At 41.2% G+C, this 25,461-nt stretch overlaps 1 protein-coding gene across 4 annotated transcripts in view; it reads right to left on the reverse strand.

The window, feature by feature from the left end:
• Positions 1–25,461, reverse strand: part of MAGI2 (membrane associated guanylate kinase, WW and PDZ domain containing 2) — a 2,816,921-nt gene that overhangs the window by 185,670 nt on the left and 2,605,790 nt on the right. For all 4 annotated transcript variants that reach the window (XM_086967329.1, XM_086967327.1, XM_086967326.1 and 1 more), the window contains one exon: positions 3,858–4,050. In XM_086967329.1, coding sequence (XP_086823455.1) covers positions 3,858–4,050 — 193 coding nt within the window. The remainder of the gene's footprint in view (positions 1–3,857; positions 4,051–25,461) is intronic.

Genomic DNA, 25,461 nt, shown 5'->3' on the forward strand with positions numbered 1-25,461 from the left:
TAATGCTGCACATGGTGCTTTCTTTTGTAAAAGTCAGAAGCATCGATTTTTGCCTCCTGACAATGCTTTGTTGCGATTACTATAAACTTACACATTAGAGAAACAATACTACTGTACTATAAGACAACTTGCACCGATTTCTCTAGTACTGGAGTATTGCAAAACCCCTATCTATGCATATCAGAGATTTCCCTTGCATACTTCCTTAACACTTTCTCATGCAGGGTTCCCATGCAGAGTAAGTATGGTGTAAATACAGGGTGCAGGGCATTTGCCCAGCCTACATTTTTTTTTTTCATGATTCATTGGAAAATATTTAATTTATGTGAACAAATTACTTCCCCGGGATGACTCAAAAACCTTGGCGTATCTGGGGATTTTCTCATGCCCGATTAGCACACTGGCCGCAGCCTTTGAATACCAGAGAAGATATGGGCTCACATTGGGTGGTAAAAGCCAATGCGACTGTTTGAAAATACTGAAAAGTTCTGCCTTTCTGAGGGGTCAGCAAATTCCCGAAGGCAACCCCTTTCCCACGTCCCCAGGCCCAATAAAGGTCCTACTCCTTCCTTATACTTATAATAACAGAAGAAAAGTCGTATTCTCGTAGTTTTAAAGCTGGGTTGAGAGCACAGCTGTCTGTAAGACCTGCTGGTACACATTCTTAAATTTTACATGGGGTATTTTTGTCTCTCACCTCACGCTATTGGCTGTTTGGTGTAGTATTTTACCTCCTATAGAGGGCTTGGATTGTAATGTATTAGGACAAATACTCAGAATCATCTCACATTAATTTTGTCTCATAGAACTTGTATACAGATTTTATTTTTACAATGTAACAGGCATTTATTAAATGTTTTTACTCAGGGCTCATAATGCAAGCCAGTCCTTTTGATTTTGCCAGTTATTATTACTGAGAGTGGTGCATAATAAGCTTGGCCAGTTTGAGCAACAAATGCCACCATTTAAATTTTTTTAAATACTCGTGCCATATTACAACAAGTGAAGCAAGCAAGTCCAGTGCACTCCAAGGAGGAGAAAGGTTCTCTGACTAACAAAATATACTTTCCAAATAAAGTGGCTGAAAAGCTATATTGCGTCAGACTTTGACGCAGTACCAAGAAACATTATCACTACAGAGCAGCAAATAATGTAAACTATTCGCGACTGCGAGTGGGATACTTTCTGTCGTGGCCTGAGGATTAACCACCCCCCATCCGGCCCTGTATGGATCACCCTGCCCCCAGCTCACCAGGCGTTTCCCGATATTACAGGTGAAAAGTGGAGTGGTAAATTCACAGTTGAAAGTTGTGCTAGTTCTTTTTTTCTGTGAAGATTTAAGGACTGTGACCTTAGATCAATTTTTTTGTGATTTTAAGTATGACTGCAAAAGGTCTTGTGAGTGGGTCAAAGAGCATTGTTGCAGTCTCTGCACAATATTTTTCTCTAAACGCTTTGGCTTTATAAAGGCCAACACACTACAGAATGAACCTGAACTGCAATAATGTGAACATTTTTATAAAACAGGCCCTGCTCAATTTCACCGTTTTTAATTATGATTAAATATAGGATGAACATGGCTGAAACACATTATATACCTTCAGTTGATATTTTAGTAAGAGGCTTGCTCTCTGTACTTGTGAATGTTGGTGGGCCTCCTTCAGAGGCTTTCTCCTGCCCATAACAAAACCAGACATAGACCTGAGACCGCGGGAGCATGAAATGATAACCGGGCCTGGCAAATGGACTTTCACAAAGAAAGCTGTTTATGCAGCACCAAAACAGAAAACAAAAATTGATTATTTTCATAATTATTAGCAGTGAATATCCCACTCACGGTTTAAGACAGCTTTTTTTGTAAATTGTAGCCTGACCGAAAGGTGTTGACTGTCCAATTATCATACAAATAATTAAAGTAATGCTGAAATCCCTGCAGCTTTGAAGACGGATTCTTTAAGAATACTTATCCTACCTTGCAATACAATAGTTCTGAGCCTCTTCAATTCCTGTAGAGGTCTCTATTCAAACAGGAGGTCACAGATTTGGAAGGACCTACTCAAACTCTCAACTTCTGAGCTCAATCAAATCAGCACCATTGAGATATGAAAAACGAGAATATTGTATGTACACAGCATGCTTGTGTCAGTAGGTATAAAATTAAAACAACACCTGTTTCTCAATTCTTCTAGTGATTGTCTCACTCAGTTTTTTCCTTGCAATTTGGCAGAGTTAGTACTTTCCATCCAACTGTAAATTCAGGCCTGCCGCCTACTAGTAATAAAACAGAGTGAAACAACTTGGCTCTCAAGTAGAATCTGTACGTTCCATCTAAGGCAGTTTTTAGGTCGATACAGCTCTGCTTTCATTTATTTCTGCATGCATGGTTCAAGCGTGAGACATAGAGGCAACAGGGGAAGGAGTGTGCAGAGCTGTGAGCAGGGAACTGCTGAAAAGGGATTTTAGAATTGAGTGGGTTGGACATGGATGGAGTTGGAAAAAAGAAAGCATGATGGGGTCAGGGTGATGGTCGTCTCACATTTTGAAGGTCTACACCATGAAAGGACAGCAACATGAGCAGCATCTGCCTAACTGTAACACAACCATGACATTTAAATAGAAGACACTAGTCCCAACATTAGATATCCATTCATGGCCAAATTGCATACATTGCATCAGTGTTTGACAATATAGACCTAGATGCAGTCAATTCATTTTGCAGTGACATTTATACTAATAGCTAGTGCATAAATTACACTGGCTCAATTGAGAGGTGGGCCAATTGTATTTTGTACCAACTGGACAGTGCAATTGTAGACTCAAGAATGGTGAAAGCATTGCCTGGTCCCAGTTGCCCGGCATTAGTTCGAAAAAGCTCGGCAGCAGCCAAAATTATGTGGGATGGCCCTTGGAATTTTGTATTTAGGCTTACTTTCATTGACAGTCGTGAACAAACTTGTACCATTGCTCGTGCCAAATGTATTGGTCCTCAGACCTAGTTTGGAATGCACTGAGAATGAATCACTTCAAGAATGAAATGAGTGCTATCAATGATAATCTATATGTTTGATTTTGCCTTCTTTTCACATTAATGGATGCACATGAAGCTATATAGATAGATGTTTTTCATCGTGCTAGTACTTGATCCACCATACACAATGAAGATACACAGTAACTAATGAAAACCAAGGTGGGTCTTTCTGCAGCTCTTGAACACTTGGAAAATAGGAGAACTTGTAGAATATGTGTGCGCTAGAGGTGTTATAGACATAGGCAAAGATAAACTTCATTCTCTTTCCATGTTATCCAATAATCCTTCATAAGACTAAAGCACGGAGGCAGGTCTTTGAGGTTAAAAACTCTTCAACACTGTAAACACACATTCTGTTCAGATCCTATCTTTATTCCAGAAAATTGAGCTTTTCGACACAATCTTCAACTAGATTTGGATTATTAGAAAATGAGTTATCGAAGAATGCTAGTTCAGGAACACTTTGTTCTTCCAGATGGACTCTACTTCACTTGTTGAGCTTCTGTTACGAATTAGTTTTCCATACTTCCCTGAGTTGGCAAGCTGATGAGTGATGCTATATTCAACTCACGAATATAAAGATAAACAAGCAGTCATGGTCCGAGAAAAGCTGCTAGAAGCTGGTGCCCTGGGGGAACTGTGCAACTGGTGCTCTCAATCTTTTTCAATTAAAATGTTTTACTTTTTTATTCAATTTTTATTCCCCTCATAACTTGACACTCGAGGGGCCTGCCTGCCTCGCCTATATGGATGGCAATTAATATAAGCAATGTTGAGATATTCATGTTTTTCATTTGTGAAGAAGAATATTCTTGCTGAATAGGCTTACCTATAGATAGCACCTTTCTTCTCACAGTGAGGTTGACTTGGCCATTCCTAGCTGCTGTATGCATGAGATCGATCACATATCGATGGGTCTTGCCAGCCACCGGGATCCCATCCACAAACAGCAGCTCATCTCCTGGCCGCAAGCGTCCATCCCGGTCTGCAGAGCCCATGGCTATCACTGCACCAATTAAAATCTAGGATAAAACAAAATCAAACAAATGGGTTGGCATTGCAAGGTGCATTTTTAGGAAAGAGGCAGACGTTTGTACTAAGAGCATATCGCACATGCTTTGAAATTCATGCAGCACTTTCGGGTGGAAGGGGACAAAAAGAAAACATAGTTGACATTTATTTCAAAACTCTAAAACCTTTACATTCTTTTGACAATGTTGGGCCCTGAATTTGGTAACAGCAATAATAATAAGTACAGCGAAGTTGGAATTCTGACTCATTAGCAGTAATTATCCCGGATATTTCAGCCGTGCACACTGTATAGTGGACAGTGACCTCTTTATTCTGGTAATCAGTCAGACGACTATTGTCCTGAGGAGACCCCGTAACTCAACAGGGGGCGAAACGTCGACATGTGTTTCACTTGGTTGTTCTAATTGTTAAATGTTTCACATGTTTTGATGTGATATACACATGTGATCTCGGTGTAATTTATATTACCAATCAACTTTTCTGTTTTTACTTTGTGTCTCATATAGATATATATATATATATATATATATATATATATATATATATATATATATATATATATATATATCATTTGTTCCGCTTTCCTTATGCGCTCTGGAATCTCGCCAGCCAGCATGAAGCACACGGACACGGACCAGTTAGGTGCTGAAATTTATTGCGATGCAGAAAAAGTCAAAGACGTTTCGGCTCAACGGAGCCTTGTTCACATGACAACGTTTCTTTGAACGGACAGCCCTTTTAAAGTGCCAGTGATAACAAAATTGACACCACCTGTGAGTTTTAGGTATGGACATGAAAGACATACTACGTCAGTTTCATAGTTGAAATATAGCAACCGATATCAGTTACTACATTTACATTTCTGTAAAATACCATAATTAAATTCGTTTGGTAATGTAACATAAAAAGGTGTGAATCCTTGCGGGTTGGTTGAGAAAAGAATCCCAGTAAAATACATTTTCTCTAAAAGATTACGTTTCAGGTTTTTACATGCTACATAACTTTAAAAAGCAGTTTGACTCATAAAACATATCTTTCTTTTTTTAAAAAGACCTTCTGCTCAAAACCTTTGCATAAAATGGTCAATTGACTGAACTCATGGTAAGGGAATAATTTAAAATGCATATGCTTTACTGAAGATGTGCAAATATTTCTTTCAGTGCTCACTTCTTGTGCAAATATCGCAAACTGTGCAAAATATAGCAACTTGGGCATAATATCCCCCATCTTCATGTGCAAAATACGCTACTATCTCCAATCCAAAACCTGAGTCCAAATTCATACACAATGTTGATAATTTAACCAGCAAATCTTAGGTATAAAATATACGCCTGGTATAGTCAATTAATACAAAACATATTGAGTTTGTATCCCATAAAGACCTATTGTTTCTAGATCAGTTAGACATTTCAACAACCCACATAATTCACAATCTTACCGTAAATAATATAGGCAAAAACAGACTTCATATTCCATACACTGTGATAACAATAAGAAAAAAATCCCTAAAATTAAATCACAGAGGACTGATTGGATATAAGGGTCCACACAGTCCCTATCTGTATAAAGTGCCCTTCAATGGTGAAATTAAAATCTAATTCTATTTCAATATAAGTAGCAGCAAAGTTCAGTTCTATTTTCTGATGTATATCTAGTCGCAGCCTCCCCATGGTGCACATGTGGTATCACCCAGCCGGGTGGTTCCTACACGTGCAACCCACAGGGAGGAGACCTCTAACAAATTGATAAACTCTTATGGCAAGCACGTGTATAAGTCTTCTGTAACATTAAGGCCTACAGGGGTCTTTGTATTGAGCAAAAGGATATATTTAGTTTCGAGCCTTCTTAATCTGGCGTCCCTGTCCCCTCCCCTTCTGCTATTTATAACTGCGTCAATCACCCAATATTTTAGGCTGGTGTTATCACTCTGATGGAAATCCCTAAAATGGCGGGCCACTGGGTAGGTGTTGTCGCCATTCGTGATTGCACGCAGGTGCTGGAGGATACGTTTGTGAACAGCATGTTTAGTGCTGCCCACATACCTGAGTTGACAGGGACATTGTAAAATATAAACCGCAAATTCCGTTTTGCAGGTAAGGACCTGTGTAATCAGATGTTGAATATCTGAAAAAACATCTTTGTAAGTTTTGGTGTTTTCTCCGTGGAGGCAGGCTTTACAGGTCTTGCATCTGTAAAAGCCTTTGTTTTCCTGCCACCATGCAGATTTCACAAAGGGTTCAGGGTTTGTTACTACTATATGATCACCTAAGGAGGGAGCTTTACTGAAGGTGAGGGATACTCTATTAGGGACACTTTTACCAATAATATTGTCCTTCATCACCAACGGCCAGTGTTTGTTCATAATCCTACGCACTTGATGGTGCTGTTTGTTGTATCCTGTTATTATCCGGAAGCAACTGGCTCCCTTCTTCCCTACATTTTGTGTGTTACTAGTAGACATTGCCTGTCTGTCAGATTTCTTCACCAAAAGTTCTTCCCTAGATAATGCCATGGATTTCTGTTTGGCGCTCTCAATTATTTGGCTCGAATATCCTCGCTCCAGAAAGCGCATCTTGCTTTCTCCTTGAGCCCTCTCTAAATCAACAGAATTGCTACAAACACGTCGTAGTCGTAGCATTTCCCCATAGGGGATGCTGGACACCAAATGTGCCGGATGTGCTCTTGCAGCAGGTAAAATGCTATTACCAGCAGTCGCTTTACGGAAAATTCTGGATTCAAGATGTCCGTTATTGATATACAATTTAGTGTCTAAGAATGTGACCTTCTCCTGACTGAGGGTGGCTGTAAATTTCAAATTTAATTTATTGTCATTGATGTCCTGAATGAATTTCAATGCCTCGTCCTGACTACCCCTCCAAATCACCAGCAAATCGTCGATAAAATGAAACCATGCCACTAAGTTATTATGAATATTATGCTGGTATTCATAGCCAAGAAACAGCTCCTCCCAAGCCCCCATGTGTAAACATGCAAAGCTTGGAGAGAAGATGGCCCCCATTGCTACTCCCTGTAGTTGGCGGTATAGTTGCTGGTTAAAAAGAAAAACATTGTTGACCAAGCAGAATTGTAACATATCTAGAAGCATTGTGTTGTGTTCATTGCATTCAGGGCCCCTTCTAGATAGATAATGTTCAACTGCATTTAAACCATCACTATGGGCTATACTTGTGTAAAGTGATGAAACATCCAATGCAATAAGCCAATCACCAGTAACCCATTCCACATCTTTGATTTTCATTAAAAAATCCCCAGTGTCTTGAACATATGACCCAAGTTGTTGCACATACCCCTGTAAAAAGTAATCTATATATACACAGAAGTATGTTCCAGGAGACTGCCTCTGGCAGAGATGATAGGTCTTCCTGGTGGATGCAAAGGGTCTTTATGTACCTTGGGGATAAAGTACAATATAGGTGTAATGGGATTATAATTTTTAAGATATTTAAATTCAGCCTCAGTGATTAATTTGGATGATCTCCACTTTGACAGTTTGCGATGATACTCTCCTTTAATAGTCATCAACACTCGAGTATGTATGCGTTCATAGCAGGTTCGGTCATTTAGCTGAATATATGCTTCTTTATCATAGTCAGTTTTAGTCATTAGGACAACATTGCCACCTTTATCACTGTTTCTCACCACTAGATCCTTTTCCTTGCTCAATCTGGTGGTGAGTGCTGTATATTGCTGTGATTGACCATCAAATTTTCTTTTATTTTTGCCAATATAAATTTGAAGTTCTTTTAGGTCTGCAACCACATTTTCGTGAAATATATCAAGGTTATCACGTGGTAGGATGGGGTAAAAGGTTGAGGGTGGCCTGAATTGGGTATTCAATGAGACTCTATTCCCCCATTGATCAATCTCCTTAGTTTCTTCAATTGTATTGCATGACTCCTCATAACCCTCTCCATCAGTCTCCCAAAGTTCTGTGATAATTCGTGTTCCTTGAGATGCATTTGTATTAGCATTACTAGTTGTGGGTGCAGTAAATTGTATGTCTCCAGATTTTTCCTTCATAGTATAGAATTTGCGAAGTTTCAACTTCCTCACTGCTTTGTAAATATCGCATCTTGTTGCTGGATAATTAAAATTACAAGGTGCCGCATAAGTGAGTCCCAATTTGAGAATTTCCTCTTCTTTTATTGTTAATTTCAATGATGTCAAATTAACAATTGTTCGACTGGTTGCGTTCGTTACTCCTGTTGGGTGACAGATCCCCGTCCCCTTCCACCTCTTTTCTTCTTTTGGAATCCTCCTCTTTGCCGCCCCCCACCTCTGGCGCCGCCGGTAGTTGGCCCGCTGTTTCCTTGTCCGGTCTGTGTGTGGGATCTTAGGGTTTTCAGCCTTTCCTGACATAAAAAAATAATTTCTTGGCCTGGTGATGGCTTCGGCACTCCTCCCGCCTGTTCCTGTCTGTGGCGGTCAGAATCTGATTCGGCTTCAGGGTCGGAGCTCAATATAGTATTGGAGGAGTCACTTTGCGTATTTTTTCCTTGTTGCTGACGAATATTCTTGACTTTGGGTGGAGGTTTTGGCAAGCCTTTACGGAGAGCATCGTATTTTCGTGAGAACGTAAAGATCTGTCCTAGTTCATAATCGTTGCGGTCTCTTTGGAACTTATATGCTTTTCTGTCAACGATTTTAGCTTCCTCCTTTTTAAGGCGTTCATTCATTGCCTTAGTTAGTTTAATTCTTTCCTCCTCCTCCCCTAGGGCTTCCAATTCATCATGGATAGCTGCTATTTCTGTCAGCAACCTAGCCCTGTCTATGTCGGCATATTTTATCAAAATTTGCACTTGTCGGCGCGATGTCTCGAGGTTGCTCTCCGCCCACTCCTTCATAAGCTCGGGGTTGGGGTCCTCGTATGTGGGTGCTGTGAGAATTCGTTGCCCCCGAGGTATACGAATAACCTCGATATATCGTTGTAAAGATTTTGATTCCCACCACTTTGCTTGCTCCTGGCGAGATTTTTTCTCCAGAGTTTTAAATAAGTCTTTAATGACTGATGTGCTGCTACCACTAGCGTCATTGCTGGGCCTCCCACGAATATCAGGTGGGAGGGGGGCGTTGTCGGAAAACAATGTAGCTGCCAAAGTTTCCCGGTCCCGAACGTTGTCACCCGACATTTTTCTGCAGTTTATGAATATGTTATCCCCAGGTGCTTTCCAACTATCCCGAAAAATATTCGGTGTTGAAATTCCCCCTGGGCACAATACTCGTCTACCACCACGTGGACTTGGACGCTTACTTGGTCAGGCGTGCGAATCACTCCGGTTCCTTAATCAGCCGGTTGGCTGCTCGAGCCCGAGCAGCATCAGCTCCGACCAGTTCCTCCGCTCACTCGTCCGTCTCTTCCGGTTGGTGGGGGTCAGGCGCTCTACTCCTTCCGGAGTCACAAGTTCCCTGGGAAAAGTCCAAGAAAACAATCCGATTGGAGCGCCGTACGTTTGATGAGAAGGGTCCCGTGTTAAGCCGGTTCGGATTCAACCCGACTATATATCATTTGTTCCGCTTTCCTTATGCGCTCTGGAATCTCGCCAGCCAGCAAGAAGCACACAGACACGGACCAGTTAGGTGCTGAAATTTATTGCGATGCAGAAAAAGTCAAAGACGTTTCGGCTCAACGGAGCCTTGTTCACATGACAACGTTTCTTTGAACGGACAGCCCTTTTAAAGTGCCAGTGATAACAAAATTGACACCACCTGTGAGTTTTAGGTATGGACATGAAAGACATACTACGTCAGTTTCATAGTTGAAATACAGCAACCAATATCAGTTACTACATTTAAATTTCTGTAAAATACCATAATTAAATTCGTTTTGTAATGTAACATAAAAAGGTGTGAATCCTTGCGGGTTGGTTGAGAAAAGAATCCCAGTAAAATACATTTTCTCTAAAAGATTACGTTTCAGGTTTTTACATGCTACATAACTTTAAAAAGCAGTTTGTCTCATAAAACATATCCTTCTTTTTTTAAAAATACCTTCTGCTCAAAAACTTTGCATAAAATGGTCAATTGACTGAACTCATGTAAGGGAATAATTTAAAGTGCATATGCTTTACTGAAGATGTGCAAATATTTCTTTCAGTGCTCACTTCTTGTGCAAATATCGCAAACTGTGCAAAATATAGCAAGTTGGGCATAATACCCCCCATCTTCATGTGCAAAATACGCTACTATCTCCAATCCAAAACCCGAGTCCAAATTCATACACAATGTTGATAATTTAAACAGCAAATCTTAGGTATAAAATATACGCCTGGTATAGTCAATTAATACAAAACATATTGAGTTTGTATCCCATAAAAACCTATTGTTTCTAGATCAGTTAGACATTTCAACAACCCACATAATTCACAGTCTTACCGTAAATAATATAGGCAAAAACAGACTTCATAGTCATATATATATATATCACAGCTCCCACAACACCAGCCTGCCGCACTCATGAGCGGGTGCTCACGTAACAGGGGTGTACCCGTCAACAATACTCAGCTCACAGCATACACAGGTTCTCACCCTGTTAAAGGATCGCAGCACTCATGGGGGTGGTTTACAACAATATTTTATTGGTAAACCTCACAGCATAGCAAAGACGCGTTTCGGCATCGGCCTTCGTCAATTTGTCATACAAAGACGCGAGGCGTCCATTAGTGTTTTATAACCACTGCATGTATACATTTCATGGTAATCGACAAGGGACACAAGCACAACCACCGCCATCTTGTAACATGTAAATACCTCAAAATAAATATCGTGGACGTTGCGAAACATTGCATGCTTTTTGAAGTTCATCTATTTTTAAGTGAACCAAACTGTTTAACTTTGATCTTGCCCTGGATGGGCATTACCCACAAATGTGTCCTAATTATCTATACATAGATTTTGCCCTGGATGGGCTATGCAGTGGTGATACTCAATTACTTATATTTGCATTATATTCCAACATTTTAGAAACAATCAATGGTCGATTACCATGAAATGTATACATGCAGTGGTTATAAAACACTTATGGACGCCTCGCGCCTTTGTATGACAAATTGACGAAGGCCGATGCCGAAACGCGTCTTTGCTATGCTGTGAGGTTTACCAATAAAATCTTGTTGTAAACCACCCCCATGAGAGCTGCGATCCTTTAACAGGGTGAGAACCTGTGGATGCTGTGAGCTGAATATATATATATATATATATATATATATATATATATATAAATATATATATATATATATATATATATATATATATATATATATATATATATATATATATATATATATATATATATATATATATATAATTATTATTTTTGTTCTTCACATTGCGTCGCCTGCCCTTAGGTTATTAACTAGAATATTATCTTCATGAGAAATTGCTTTGAAGAAATAATAACCCCAAAAAACTACAGAAACTGTTGTCAGCAATTATTGGATAGATCATTACATTCGTATGGAAGACAATCAAAGTGTGTAGATACCACTTAATTGTTTGAATGAATAGATTAATTTTTAGCTTCCCAAACATATGGTAGAGGGTAGCCAAACATTGTCAAAAGAGTCCTACCGGTGCATTGTTTTTCATATAAATATTATTGACCCGGTTCCACGTGGGCAGAAAAAAGGGTTGTCCTTGTGATAAAATACACAATTAGGAATATTGCATCACCATCTCTAGGTCCACCTTCTGTCCAATCACGCTGCAGGCACAATACCCAATTTCCAACATCTGGCGACGCCCTTACCGGCATCCCTGGGGACTTTTTGTAAAGCGGGAACTGGAAGGAAATTGGGAGACCTTGCCCTGTCTTACCCCGCCTGGTCTCCCTAGTGGCTGCTTTGGTGAGGTGCAGAGGAAGGGCCGGTATAGTCGGCACTGCAGTGCCTCAGCCTGAATACGAACATGACAGGGCTTGTGTGAGGATCCCGGTTTAGCAGTGGACATTACCCAGGCTACCTCCTGTGAGGGTAAGAGCGATGTGCACATAACTGATTGAGCAGGGGCCATTGTAATATACCAAGCATTTTACCACATATGTACCGCACCCGCCAATATCTCAGCCTTTACACCTGCTTCCTCAAGCCTGTGAGACTTATCTCAACTTAAATAAGAGCACAGCTCTGCATACCAGAGGCTAGTGCCCCCACAGTGCCATTTACGTTGTGACATTTTTAAAAGAGCTAACTCCTGTATGGGCAGGGCCCGCTAGGATTACATTAACTATAGCCTAATGTCACTCTTGCCCCCTCGAAGGAAACACCTGTTCTCAGCTGATAGGGGCGCCCTGTCTTACATTCATGGACTGACAGGAGATGTTTGTTTGTCGGTCCTGCTAGGCGACTGTTATTTACGGACCATAACTAGCGCAAAAAAAGGGAGACCTGCCCAAGGTGATTTCTCCTAATTGAGGCTGTGACACATGGAGAGAGCAGCCCCAATTTAACAGCTTCCTCTAAAGAACTGTTTGGTGCCCCTCAGGGAAGCGTTGATGAGAGGTGACATACTGCCTTTTGTACCCTGGTTGCTCCTTTGAATATATTGCAGTGGGCAAAGTCACTAGAAAATGGGACACGAAGACTGTAGAACTCCCCTTGAATGGCGCTGCCCTCGCAACAAAGGGTGACGGACTGCCTATGCAACCACAAAAACCTATGGAAGGTCCCACTCTACAAGAAATTCCCAAGGACAATACAGACTCCAGAGAAGCTCTTCAGACTAAAATTGACAAACTAGTTGCAGACAGGAATATCCTTGACCCTTTTGGTGATTATGACAGAATGGTTTCGTTGTGAGCACCAGTGCTTGTGTGCCCATTCTGTCATGTGCAAAAGCGCACTGAATCCCAGCGGAATTTCCTTTTTAGGTCGAGCCTGGGCAGCACATGCGCTGCTCTGTGAGGTATGCTGTATTCAGGTATGGACTTGAAGCTCCGCCCACTCTCCACCCATATTTTTCATTGGCTTGTATCATTGTTCTTTAGACACTGTGGGTCTTCATTGATCAATAGGCTTAGTAGTCCCTTCTTAGAACCTCCTTGTCTCATTTTGTTAACGTCCCATGAAACCCCCTGTTACGTGTGTTGCTGCTCTGTAGGTTTAATTACAGCTTCGGAGCGACATGTTCTCCCTTTATGCTCAATTTTTTTGTTTGTCCAGCAATGCACGTCTCCACAAGCATAATGGCTGCTGCACTTTTATTCTCATATTTTTTGGCTCAACACGGTTGCACGACTTACTTTATTTTAATTAGTTTTCATTTTTTACATGGCAGCACCGGCGCTTTACATTTTAACATCTTAAGCTAAAGCGCAGGTGCCACGATTGCTTTAAAAGTAAACCAGTAGAAAAAAAAATCTTTTTTTTCCTATTCATTTACTTTTAAAGCAATTGCGGCCCCGCTCTTTAGCTTAAAATGCTTGAGCGAATGCGTGGCTGTCGTCATAGTAACATAAGTAATCAAATAGAAAACAAAAGCGTGCGCACACTTTTGTTTTCTATTTGCTTACTTTTGTTACAATGGCGGCATGCGCTCTTCACTTGTAACATCGCAAGTGTGGGTGCCACGATTGTTTAAAAAGTAAAGCAATAGAAAAACTTTTTTTAACTGCTTTAGTTTTGAAGCTATCTTGGTACCCACGCTTTACCTCAAGATGGGTAAAGCTAAACCGCGGGTGCCGCAAACATCTAGCAGTTGTGAGAGTTTAAGCTATTGCCGTTGTAAATGACAATGCCTTTTATTTAAATGTTTACAAAAATTGCAAGCAGTGTTTATGCACGGCTTGCAGATTTTGTTAACACATAAAGGCATTGTCATTTACAATGGCAATAGCTTAAACTCTCGCAAATGCAAGACCAATTGCATTGCAGATGCTTGTTTTATATTGCATGTGAGTACTGAATATGGATGAGCTATGCCTAGATTGGTTGGCTTGGCATTCTTTGTGGCTGTGTATTTCAGATGATGTTATGGGCAGGATTGGCTACTGCCTCCCAGGAAGCTGCGGAGCAGCTCTGTTTACTCGTACACGAAGAATCACCTTAGCCACATGCAGAGAATGTATTTCCAGATCCCCTAGTACTAGCCTGGCCTCTGATCCCTCAAGAAGGCCATTTTTGAAGAGTTCATTTTCTACTCTTACTCACCACCTCTTTCACGTAGGCAAGTCCTGAGTCTACAACAAGGTTACTCTCAGACTCTTCTGACAAACATATTTAAGGCCCACACCCTGTGATAAATGGATTATAAGGTGGTATACTTAGGGAGACGCAACAGTCATGGACAGCTGATTTTCAATTGAAGCACTCTCACTTCATGGTATCACCTTTTTATTCAGAGGTCTTTGCAGGAGATACAAAGAGAGTGGTAAGTGAATATATATGCACAGAACCTAAAAATCATACTAACTTTGTCTATTGTCAGCTGTGTCAGTTTCATCACGACTGATTGAATGTGGTTCACATAGGTTCCTATTCTGTGTCTGATATAGCCAAAGGCTCCCTAGATTCTTTCTGAAAAAACACAAGTGTGGTGAGCCCTTCAGGAAGTGAGGGTTCCAAGAAAAATTGCGGCCAACAGTTTCTGCCTCTGAAGTCAGATGCTGTTTGGCCCCAACATTGGGATCTAATAAGTGGGGAGCATTGTCGCAATGACTGGGACAATAAGGTCACATCAACCATTGTTCATGTCCTGTAGTGAAACGTCTATAGGATGAGTAGCTTACTACTATAGAAGCATGGTCATAACAACATTTGGGATATAAGGCAGAGATACAGTCAGCATAAGCATTTACCATTTGAAAAACATAAAGGTAATTTCAGTATTTAGGATCTGATTCATTTATGTAGTCTTGGTTTGTTAATGAAGGTTACACGCCATCAGTAACTACTAGTACTTTGTTCAATTTGTGCAAATCGAATGACCTATTTATTCAGATTGGCCCGCTTCATTAGTCATTTTCTTGCTTTTGGAGTGTGCTGTTAAATGCGTTGACAGTGATTGAGTAAATTATGTGCGGCGTTGTGATTTTAGGCTTATCATTTAAAGCAGAAAAACAGCTTGGGATAATTAATGATGACCAGCAATGAAATGGTTAACCGACAAATGTGTGGACACTGATTTGCTCATCAATTAATTCAGTTTTTGGGGGTTAATGGCTTTGTACAGTAGCAAGATTTTGGCTAATTCAGTAATGCAGCAGTTGCAATTAGGCATGTCAATTAAGGATGATTTGATAGCTGTGCTAATCACTTAATACACTGGCACCAATCTGGTTAGTTAATTGAGTCAGTTACATTTGAGTATTCAAATAATGAAGAAACTGTACTACAGCCAGTCAAAATTGTAGATGCTGTGGTTAGGCTACATAAATAATCCTGTGATAGCATTGGCTAGTATCAGTTTAAGTATTAAAACGTTAATCTGGGCAGTTATAACTGCTATGCTTGTAAATCAGTATAATGCCAATCATTTGAATTAATCATTTATTTCACTAACATTTGGGCCACACAGGTATCAACCAATCAATCCAATAGAATTTGTAGAGCGTTGCTTCTCACCCCTGAGGGTATCCAGTTCCTGGGGGTAGGCTGAGATGAGTTAGTTGAAGAGCCAGGTCTTTAGGTCTTTCCTGAACTCCTGAAGGGTGAGGGAACGACGAAGGTGGAGGGGGAGGCTGTTTCAGGACTTGGCGCAAGGTGGGAGAGGGCGCCGCCACTGCTCCTGCTTCTGTGAATGCGGGGCTTGTGGACCAGGAAGAGGAATGAGGAATGAAGTATGTGGGTCGTTTGGTGAAAGTTCACCCTGTGCCTGAGGTAGGCTGGACCCTTGTTGTGAAGGGGTGTGTAGGCGTGGATGAACAGTTTGAACCGGCACCATTTGCTAATGGGGAGCTAGTATAGGACTTTGAGTTGGGGGAGGTATGGGTCTGCCTCATGAGATTGAGGATGAGCCTGGCAGATGTGTTTTTGATGTTTAGTAGTTGAGCAGTAATTCCCACATTAAGGAAGTTACCATAGTCCAGGTGGCTGGTGATGAGTGATTGGGAGACGGTGCGTTTGATTTAGAAGGAGAGCCGTTTGAAGATTTGCGTAAGTTCAGGGTGGGAAAGCAAGAAGATGAGACATTGTTTATTTGCTTCTTCATCGAGAGCGTGCTGTGGAGTGTTATTGTGAGGTTTCTAGCGTGGTTTGTGGGTGTGGGGCCCGGCTCCGTTGGCCACCAGGGGTAGTACCACAGGGAGATACTGCTCCAGAAGATGAGTATTTCTGTGTTTTCTTTGTTGAGACTTAAGCATCTACTTTACATCCAGCCTGCTACGCTGGGCATGCACCTGTGGAAGTTATATTTGGTGTTATTCTGGTTTGAGGAAAGTGAGAGGATGAGCTGAGTGTCGACAGCGTAGGAGATTATATTCATGCCATCTGATCTGACCAGGGTGGCCGGGGATGACATGTAAGTGTTGAAAAGGGTCAGACCTAGAGAAGATCCTTGTGGGACACTGCAGTTGATGTTTCTCAGTCCCAAGGTGAAAGGTGGGAGGAGAACGCTTTGGATTCATCTGGAGAGAAATGAAGAGACCCATTCAAGGGCTTTCCCTTGGATTCCCATTTGGTGGAGACCATGCAGGTGGGTGGGGTGGGACACAGTGTTGAACGCTGCGGAGAGATTAAGGAGGATAAGGGTGGCCGTATCTCCCCTGTCTAGGAGGGTCCTGATGTCACCTGTGGCCACAATCATGGCATTATCAGTGCTGTGATTTGAGCAAAATCCAGATTGGGAGGGGTCTAGAAGATTGTTCTTCTCCAGTTGGGTGATGAGTTAGAGGTTTATTGCTTTCTCTGGCACTTTGGTGGAAAATGCAGAAGGGAGATGGGGTGGGGTAGTTGTTTAGGTCTTTGGAGTCTGCAGTGGGTTTTTTGAGGAGCGGTTTGATTTCTCTGTGTTTCCATCCTTCAGGGAAAGAGGCAGATGTGATGGACTCATTAATGATTGTAGTGAGCTCCTTGCTGATGGTGCTTTGTCCTATATTGAACATGTGGAGGTGCAGGGATCCTCGGGGAGCTCATGAGTGAATAGAGCCCATGATGGCGGCAGTTGTGTCTACAGAGAGAGGTTCCCATGTATTTAGGGAGCTTTCTGGGGATCGGGGTTCCTGAATAGCCTGTTGAGTTCAGTTATCGAGAGTTCAAGTTCTCGTGGATGGTGACGATTTTGGTGCAGAAGAAGTCTGCGAGGGTGTTGCAGATGTAGTGCTTGGAATATTGTGTTGAGGTCTTGATTTTATTTTTGGGCAGATAGATATCCAAATAAGGCTATTAACTATATTTATCTAGTACATTGCTAACTGTAGGCATAAACTGGGCAACTCAGGTTGGTAGTCTCATTAGATCACTCTGTCCGTACTCACGCATCCACATTTCGGAAATCTGTTTCTTTAGTCACTTAGGGGCTGATTTAGAATTTAGTGGGCAGAGTACTCCATTGAAAACACTACAGAGTACCCTGCCTGCAAAACACTTGATCCACCCTCCTGATTTAAAGACCGGCGGACCTTAAGTATTGTGTTGACAGATCCCCCGTTGGCTACATCAACAAAATATTTCCTCTAACAGCTCAATACAGTAGGGGCCATCGGAAGGAGGATATTTCACTGCCCATTCTATTTATGGTGGTTCACAATGTATCTTTTCCTCTCCATTACAAGCTGGAAATACCTGCAGGTGAGTGACAGGAAAAAATAATTAATAATAACTCCTAAAACCTTGGTGAAAACTACTAGGGTGTGAGGGGTCGTTATTTTTGTTTTTTCAAAAACAAAATACAGCTATGGACATTTATTTTTAAAAAACAAAAATATATTAAGCATTTGATGAACAGCCATCAAAACCAAACCTTCATTACATTTAAAGGGACTGCTGTAATGAAGGGTCTATTCAATGTACAGAGATGACGGTTGGGCCTGCTGTCATCTCTAAATTTGACGGGCAGTACTCCATCAGGGTGGCAAAGGTAATGTCCTCACCCACCCTGATGGGCTGCATTCCACCTGCCAAGCTCTTAATCAGGCCCTTGATTACTTATTGAGGAATCATGAGCACAGTGGCTAAGGGGAAATAGGTTTTTGTCCTTGGAGGCAAAAGAGTTTTAATATAGTGGTGGGGGCATTTGAAAGGATGAAGAATGGGCTGCATATCCTAAAGCAATATGTTTGGTCTCTCATAGCTGCGAATCTGTTGGATGGATGTAGGATGGTGTGCTACTTGGATGTTCTTGATCGTTGTTCTAGCAACAGGATTTAAATAATTCTGCATCTGCAGCATTTTCTGCAGAATTATGGCTTTCCTACACTTGCCACATAATTCACCACCAGCTGCATAGTTTGCAAATTTCAAATACAAAGAAAATGTGTTTCTAACTCAACCGAAACCAAAGTTACTTAAGAAAAAGCACCACAAGTAGTCTTGTCTAGCAGCAGATCCTTTGTAAAGGATAACTGGTCACATTTCCACGGTTGGTGCAAGTACTCAATGTTACACTTTGCCAAAAATGTATTATTTGCTAAAAGTGCCAACAAATCAACAGATTACTTCCAAGGTATGTGCCATATTATGACTCATATAATGCAGATGTTTCCTAAATAATGTAGTTAACCATGCCACATAAATTGGTTTTCCATTGCTAGATACTTCCAATGGCCTTATTTTTATTGACCATCAATATAATTGCTGCTTAACTCCAGTGGCACCAGTCATATTGTTCATCAATAAACCCAGTCTTGGTGCTGTAAATAAAGAAGTCCAGATCAATGGGAGTGTTGTATATAACTGTGCATTGTGCTTAGAAGGGCTTCAAATGGGATTGCCAATTCTGGTCTGTGTGTCCTGCAATCAGGCGGACAGAGAGTAGGCTTTGCAAGCTGATTGTAGTGTTGATCACAGCAGCTCACTATAGTGGTAAAGGGGAGTAGCTTTGAGGGGTGTTACACCCCCCTAATAATGTAGCTTGTTGTAAATAGTTGGGTACAGGTGCTTTCATTCGGGTGTATGTGAGGTGTCTGTCAGATTTCACCATTAATTATTTTTTGGTTATTTCACATAATAATCTCTCAGTTAGTACCCTGTATTCCTCTTTTTTTTCACTCCCCCTTAAGCTCCTCTGCTTCGCCCCGCTTGTCCTATTATGCATTTTAACATTATATGCTACTGTGATTGTTGGAATATCTGAACCCCCCCACCATCTTACTGACCAAGCTACGCCCCTACATTGGTGTTTGGCTAGCACCTTCTTACAGCGCTGTAGAATGTTAAGGCAGATTGTAAAGCAAAAAACACTTCCCTCCACAGGAAAGTAACAAGGAAAGTAAATACTAATATTGAAGCACAAATTAGTAATACCACATCCCAGCGAAACAGACAATGGGAAAGACTTTTTGGCAGATTGAATATTTCCTGATCAAGACATTGGCTCGCTAAAATGCTAAAGAGGCTCCTTTTTATGCCTGCAAGAACAAGGGATCAGTGAATCAAAAATCCGCGCACAGCTTACGAACAAAACATATGTATTTCCAGCATCCGCTCTGAGTTCAACATGCTCAAGCAGCGTGCTAGCGCTTTATGAGTCAGGCAAGCACAGCGGACACACCAGGGATCCGCCTTTTAACCTCACAGCAGAATAATAGCTTTCTTTAGCTGCTATGAACATTTACCACAAGGCACTCTGATGTTGAACTCTGATGGCTTGTTGGTAAACTGCTGCTTCCCTTAGAGTGATGCCAAGCTACTTTCTTTTCACACTGCTTCATTGAACCAAAGCATTTCCCATCAACCACCTTTCAGAAATTATCAGCAGCTCCCTTCAAAAATGGTCTATATATTTTGAATCGTGTTTTCAAACGCGGTTCCTACTGGTAGGGCGCACAGGAGGGTTTACTCTGTCTTTATGGATTTTTGGTATCGCATAAAAGACTAGTGTTCTGCATATTCAATACGGAGAAATGGGCATTCATCATAACTCAAGAGCCCTTCCTATCAACCTTTTTGATAACTCAGCACCTATTTGCATTTTAATCACCTTTAATATTTCACTTGACACCCTCCTATAACATAGCATGTTGTTTAGCTACTTATATGTATCAGTTAAGTATTTGTCCGTAGGCCAAAGTACCAAGTTGCCCCCCTTATCCGAATGGATATTCACACAGTTATTCTGTTTCCATAGTTTGCCCATCAGTTTACGAATCAGTATTTGTTGTACATCAGGTCCTCCTTGATGTTTTTTTGCATTCCTGTAAAGATTTTTCAATTTTTATGTGACTAGCTCATTGAAGATATCAAGACCAGCCTTCGGCAATATAGGTGTACATTTTGATTTTCTTCTATACATGGTGGAACAATTATCAAATCTTTCTAATCCCTCTTAAACAATCATATTTAATATCATTCCTTGAACATAAATTAGAGCAGAGCTGTTATCATTTATGGCCCACTGGGGCAATACATCAAATATAGCTTGTGCTGAACATTTCTTATCATATAAATTGTACCAATTCAAAGTAGAATATTTAGGACTATAAGTGTTAATGTAAATTCTTAAGCCAACAGGGGCTTGTTTATGAAGCATGTTGCATTTTGCAGCTGGATCATAATGCATAACCCTCTAATGTGAAATACTTTTCGCACATTATGCAATAAGGTATGTCTAGAGAGGTCATTGTCGTGTATTTTATGTCAAGACTGGAAAGCGGTACAAAAGGGGGTGGTGATGGACGGAGCATCTGAATCAATCAAACACTCACACCCAGTCAAAAGATCTGGGTTTAATCCATCACCGTTCTTTATCTCACTCTGCCACCCCAGTTCAGACATGGCTATATGCAAATCAGTCTGACTCTGTGCCTCATGGGAGCAGTCCAGCCCGAACTGCCAAGCCATGTCTTCCCTGGACCGGAAACAAGCTTCCGAGGAACGGTTTCTGGCATTCCAGCCGTCTTCAGCCCGGCTTGCTTGAATCCAGTGGCAAAGTGAGAAAGGGACTTACGTCTGAGCATACCCTGCCACACTTGTGGTGGCCAAAAGCGGTACAAAAGGGGGTGGTGATGGACGGAGCATCTGAATCAATCAAACACTCACACCCAGTCAAAAGATCTGGGTTTAATCCATCACCGTTCTTTAGCTCACTCTGCAACCCCCGTTCACACATGGCTATATGCAAATCTGTCTGACTCTGTGCCTCATGGGAACAGTCCAGCCCGAACTGCCAAGCCATGTCTTCCCTGGACCGGAAACAAGCTTCCGAGGACCAGTTTCTGGCATTCCAGCCGTCTTCAGCCTGGCTTGCTTGAATCCAGTGGCATAATGCATAACCTTCTAATGTGAAATACTGTTCGCGCATTATGCAATAAGGTATGTCTAGAGAGGTCATTGTCGTGTATTTTATGTCAAGACTGGAAAGCAACATATTTTATGTCAAGACTGGAAAGCAACAAACAAATGTTTTGTGCCTATGAGTATGAACTAGAAATGTGTCTTCACATGCTATACTATGTTAACAGTATGCCCACATGGGCGGTATTAGTGTAATTTGCATATTGCACTTTATAATTTGCACACTTCACTTTATAGTACAACAATCCACTGAATAGCAACTGTCGGCCAAAAATTCAGCATGTTCTAAAGAATGCTTAGTGTTCTTTAACAATAACAAAAATGTATTGTGTGTTTAAAAAAACTGAAATATATAGAATTTGTGACAAAAAGTAAGATTTTTTTTTCTCTATTTTCATGCTGTTGCACTTTAAAACATGTCACCTAAGATGCTGCCTCTGTATTGTGAGCCGAAACGCGTCGGCTGGTAGCACACGAGCACTTTAATAAAATGACACTATAGAATATCCTGGAGTGTCAGTATCCTTGTTCAAAAGGTTATGGAGAAGAGCAGCATTTGATATATATGCATATCTACAGGGGCGTAACGCAGGCCCCTGCAACCCACACGGTGCGGGGGGGGCGAAGCTCCAGGGGGCCCCCTCGGCACTGCAGTCTGTCCGGAGAGCTCCTAATTGAGCCCGGAGGGGGCCCCTTTACATACCTTGCAGGGAGGCCCTCTCAAATTTCGTTATGCCAGTGCATATCTATACACACACGCACGCACACGCATATATATGTATACTGGTAATGCTACACTGTTCCTGTGTCCATTTCCTAGCGGGGTTTGGGAGCCGATAGTAAAAAGGAGGAGACGTCCTCCACATCGGCGTGAGTAGCTGTAATATTAGCAAGCACGAAAACATGGCAGCGTTGGATTCCAAAAGGAAGGCCACTGCAGACAAACCTTTCTTTATGCAAGGCGGCACTATTTCCAACCCGAGTGCCCAAACAACAAGCATTAATAATGAAATTCAACTGCAGACGCTACTGGGCAAACTTGAAAAACTGCACAAAAAAGAACTATCAAAGTGGTGGGAGGCCGAGTCACTCCAATGATATATAAAGGTCGGAAGGGTGCCACGTGGTTTGAGAATATTTACGATTCCAACCTTTGAAGACCCTGACCCCGAAGTGCTTGAGGAGTGGGCTAATAATTCTTCGTCATGCTCAGTCACAATGATGCGCATACTGGTGAAGTATGCCTTAAAAGATAGAAGCAAATTGTTCAAGCAAATTGACAAACTCACGAGCGAAATAGGCACCCTGATGTCTAAGGATGCGCTGGAGGTTTTCTTGAAACATTTGGAGACTAAAATGTTAAAACTAGAGGAGGAAATAACAATGAAAAAACAGCGCAAATTCCTGAGAGACTATAAAGACTACCAATCTGGCCGCACCCTTACTTTTCATCGCAAATACGACCACCTGTTTGACAAATCTCTCCCAGGTAATACAATTAATCCGGGTATGATGGCACAAGTGGAAATAGTTGAGAGCGATGTCTCAGATGGCAGCCTCCCAGATGTTTTTACTATAGGTCTCAACCAAGTACCGAATGAGGACCAGCAGAAAAATAATAATTTTTTATCGCAGTTTCAAGTCCTGAATCAAGGGCGGACAGAATTCCAACAAGATCAAGGGAATCAAAGGGGAAAGGGCCGAGGAGGACACGGAAGAGCCAGAGGAACAAACAAGCCAAAATCAGACAAAAACGTAGAAAAATGGGAGTACTAACGAGGGGCAGCAAAGGAAAAGTATGACGGTAATCATTCTTTCACAAAGATTACTAACTGTACAAGAAACTGATGTTTTGGCATTGGGACTTTCATTCTGCCCCTCCACTAATCTCAACTATACACAAACCAGAATAGATCTTTTTTACTTTGCGAGAAAATTGAAACTTAAAAAATGGTTCGAAATGCACCCTGAAAAACGTATGCTTGGTAGCAGGGCTGTGGCTCCAAATGTTTTGGACAGTAATGATGTTGATTTACTGGAAGTAATTTCCTCAGGTGCTATTGAAAGAGATAATGTTTTGGATGGGGACATCAGTATAAATGTAAATCCAGGGAGTAATTTTAAATCAAAATCTAAATTCCTTCCAAATATTATGTGTGAGGCAGTGGAGGTTTTTAAAAAAGGAGTATTAAGTGATATCAAAAAGATAAGAACCAAGAGAATACCCAATAACAAGAAGAACTTTACTCCTGAACAGAGACAGGCTGTAGATGATCTAAAAAATGATACTCAGATTGTTATCCGCAATGCGGACAAAGGGAGGAATGTGGTGGTGCTTGACAAGGATAAATATCTAGCTGAAGGTTGAAGACAGTTAAATTACACTACATGCTATCAAATCTGCACCCCCTCTGAGATAAAATCATATAACACAGCTTTTGAGGATTTGCTTCAGGAATACAGAGATAAAGGGCTATTAGAATGAGAAGAATATAAATATTTGAGATGTGAGCATCCGAAAACTCCCATTCTATATCTCTTACCAAAACTCCACAAAAAAGCTACAGATCCTCCAGGGAGACCCATTGTGTCTTCAATGGGCTCCCTGTTGGAGAATACGTCCAAGTACATTGATTATTATCTAAGACCATTTGTGATCGCTCTCCCTGCTTATTTAAAAGACACAACTCATTTTTTGAAGATCATTGAGGGTATCCATTGGGAATCATCTTACACATTGGTAACTCTAGATGTAAGTAGTCTCTACACATGCATACGGCATGATCTAGGACTGGCAGCGGTTGAGCACTTCTTAAAGACAAGATCGATATCATTTTTGAGCCATTCCAAAATGTTGATGGTTTTGATTGAATTTTGTCTAACTAATAATTTTTTCAATTTTGATGACATGATGTACCAACAGTCACAGGACACGGCGATGGGCACCTGCTTCGCTCCCAGCTACGCCAATCTATTCATGGGCTGGTGGGAGGAGCAGGTGGCCGAATTTAACAACGAGGTTGTCCTGTGGCTTAGGTACTTCAATGACATTTTCATGATTTGGAATGGGAGTACAGTCAACCAGTAAGTTTGTGCAATAAATAAACAATAACAAACTGAATCTAGTATTTACGGAACAGATCCATAAGACCTCGATCGAGTTCCTAGATGTATAGGTGGTAATTCAGGGGGAGACAATAAATACCAGTCTCTTTCGCAAAAAAAACTGCTGGTAACAGTCTCCTGAATGCTAGAAGGGCTCACCCTCGAAACCTAGTAGACAGTATACCCTATGGGGAACTGCTACGGGCAAAGAGGAACTGCAACACTGACTCGGCCTATGAACTGGAGAAAAAACTAATGTGTAACCGATTTAAAGAACAAGGTTATAGAAACAGAACGATTAAACAGGCCTGCAATAGGGCGGATGTCACTATCAGGGATGAACTGTTAAATCCAAACCGGATTATTGATGAAGACGATAAAGTAAGATTCATTACTACATATTCAGGATAGGCCCATGAGATCAGGAAGATCTTTAATAAACAGTGGCATGCTCTCCTAACTGATCATCATCTCAAACCCTAATTGTTTTCTAATCCCCAGATTACATTTAGAAAATGCAAATCCCTGAAAGACGACCTAAGCCATAACTCGGTTACTAGCAAAATTCCAGCAAAAGGAAACCCTGGCTTTAGATGTTGCAAAATGTGTAAGGCTTGCCGGAGAAGTGTGGATTGCAATGCTCTTACAATTCCGACATCTGGCAAAGTATTTGCCATCCAGAAATCTTTAACATGTAACACCATGTACTGTGTTTATGTACTCATCTGCCCGTGTGACAGATGGTACGTGGGCAGTACAATACACAGAGCAAAAAAGAGGATGATGGACCATTTGAGGGCAATTAGAAGCAACAACCAACAATACCCTATGGTAAGACATTTATTACCACCATTTCCAGAATGAAAATCTGTTGAGGATGGTTGTCATAGATAT

The sequence above is a fragment of the Lissotriton vulgaris genome, chromosome 1_1 (genome assembly GCF_964263255.1).
Source record: "Lissotriton vulgaris chromosome 1_1, aLisVul1.2, whole genome shotgun sequence".
Taxonomy (NCBI): Eukaryota; Metazoa; Chordata; class Amphibia; order Caudata; family Salamandridae; genus Lissotriton; species Lissotriton vulgaris.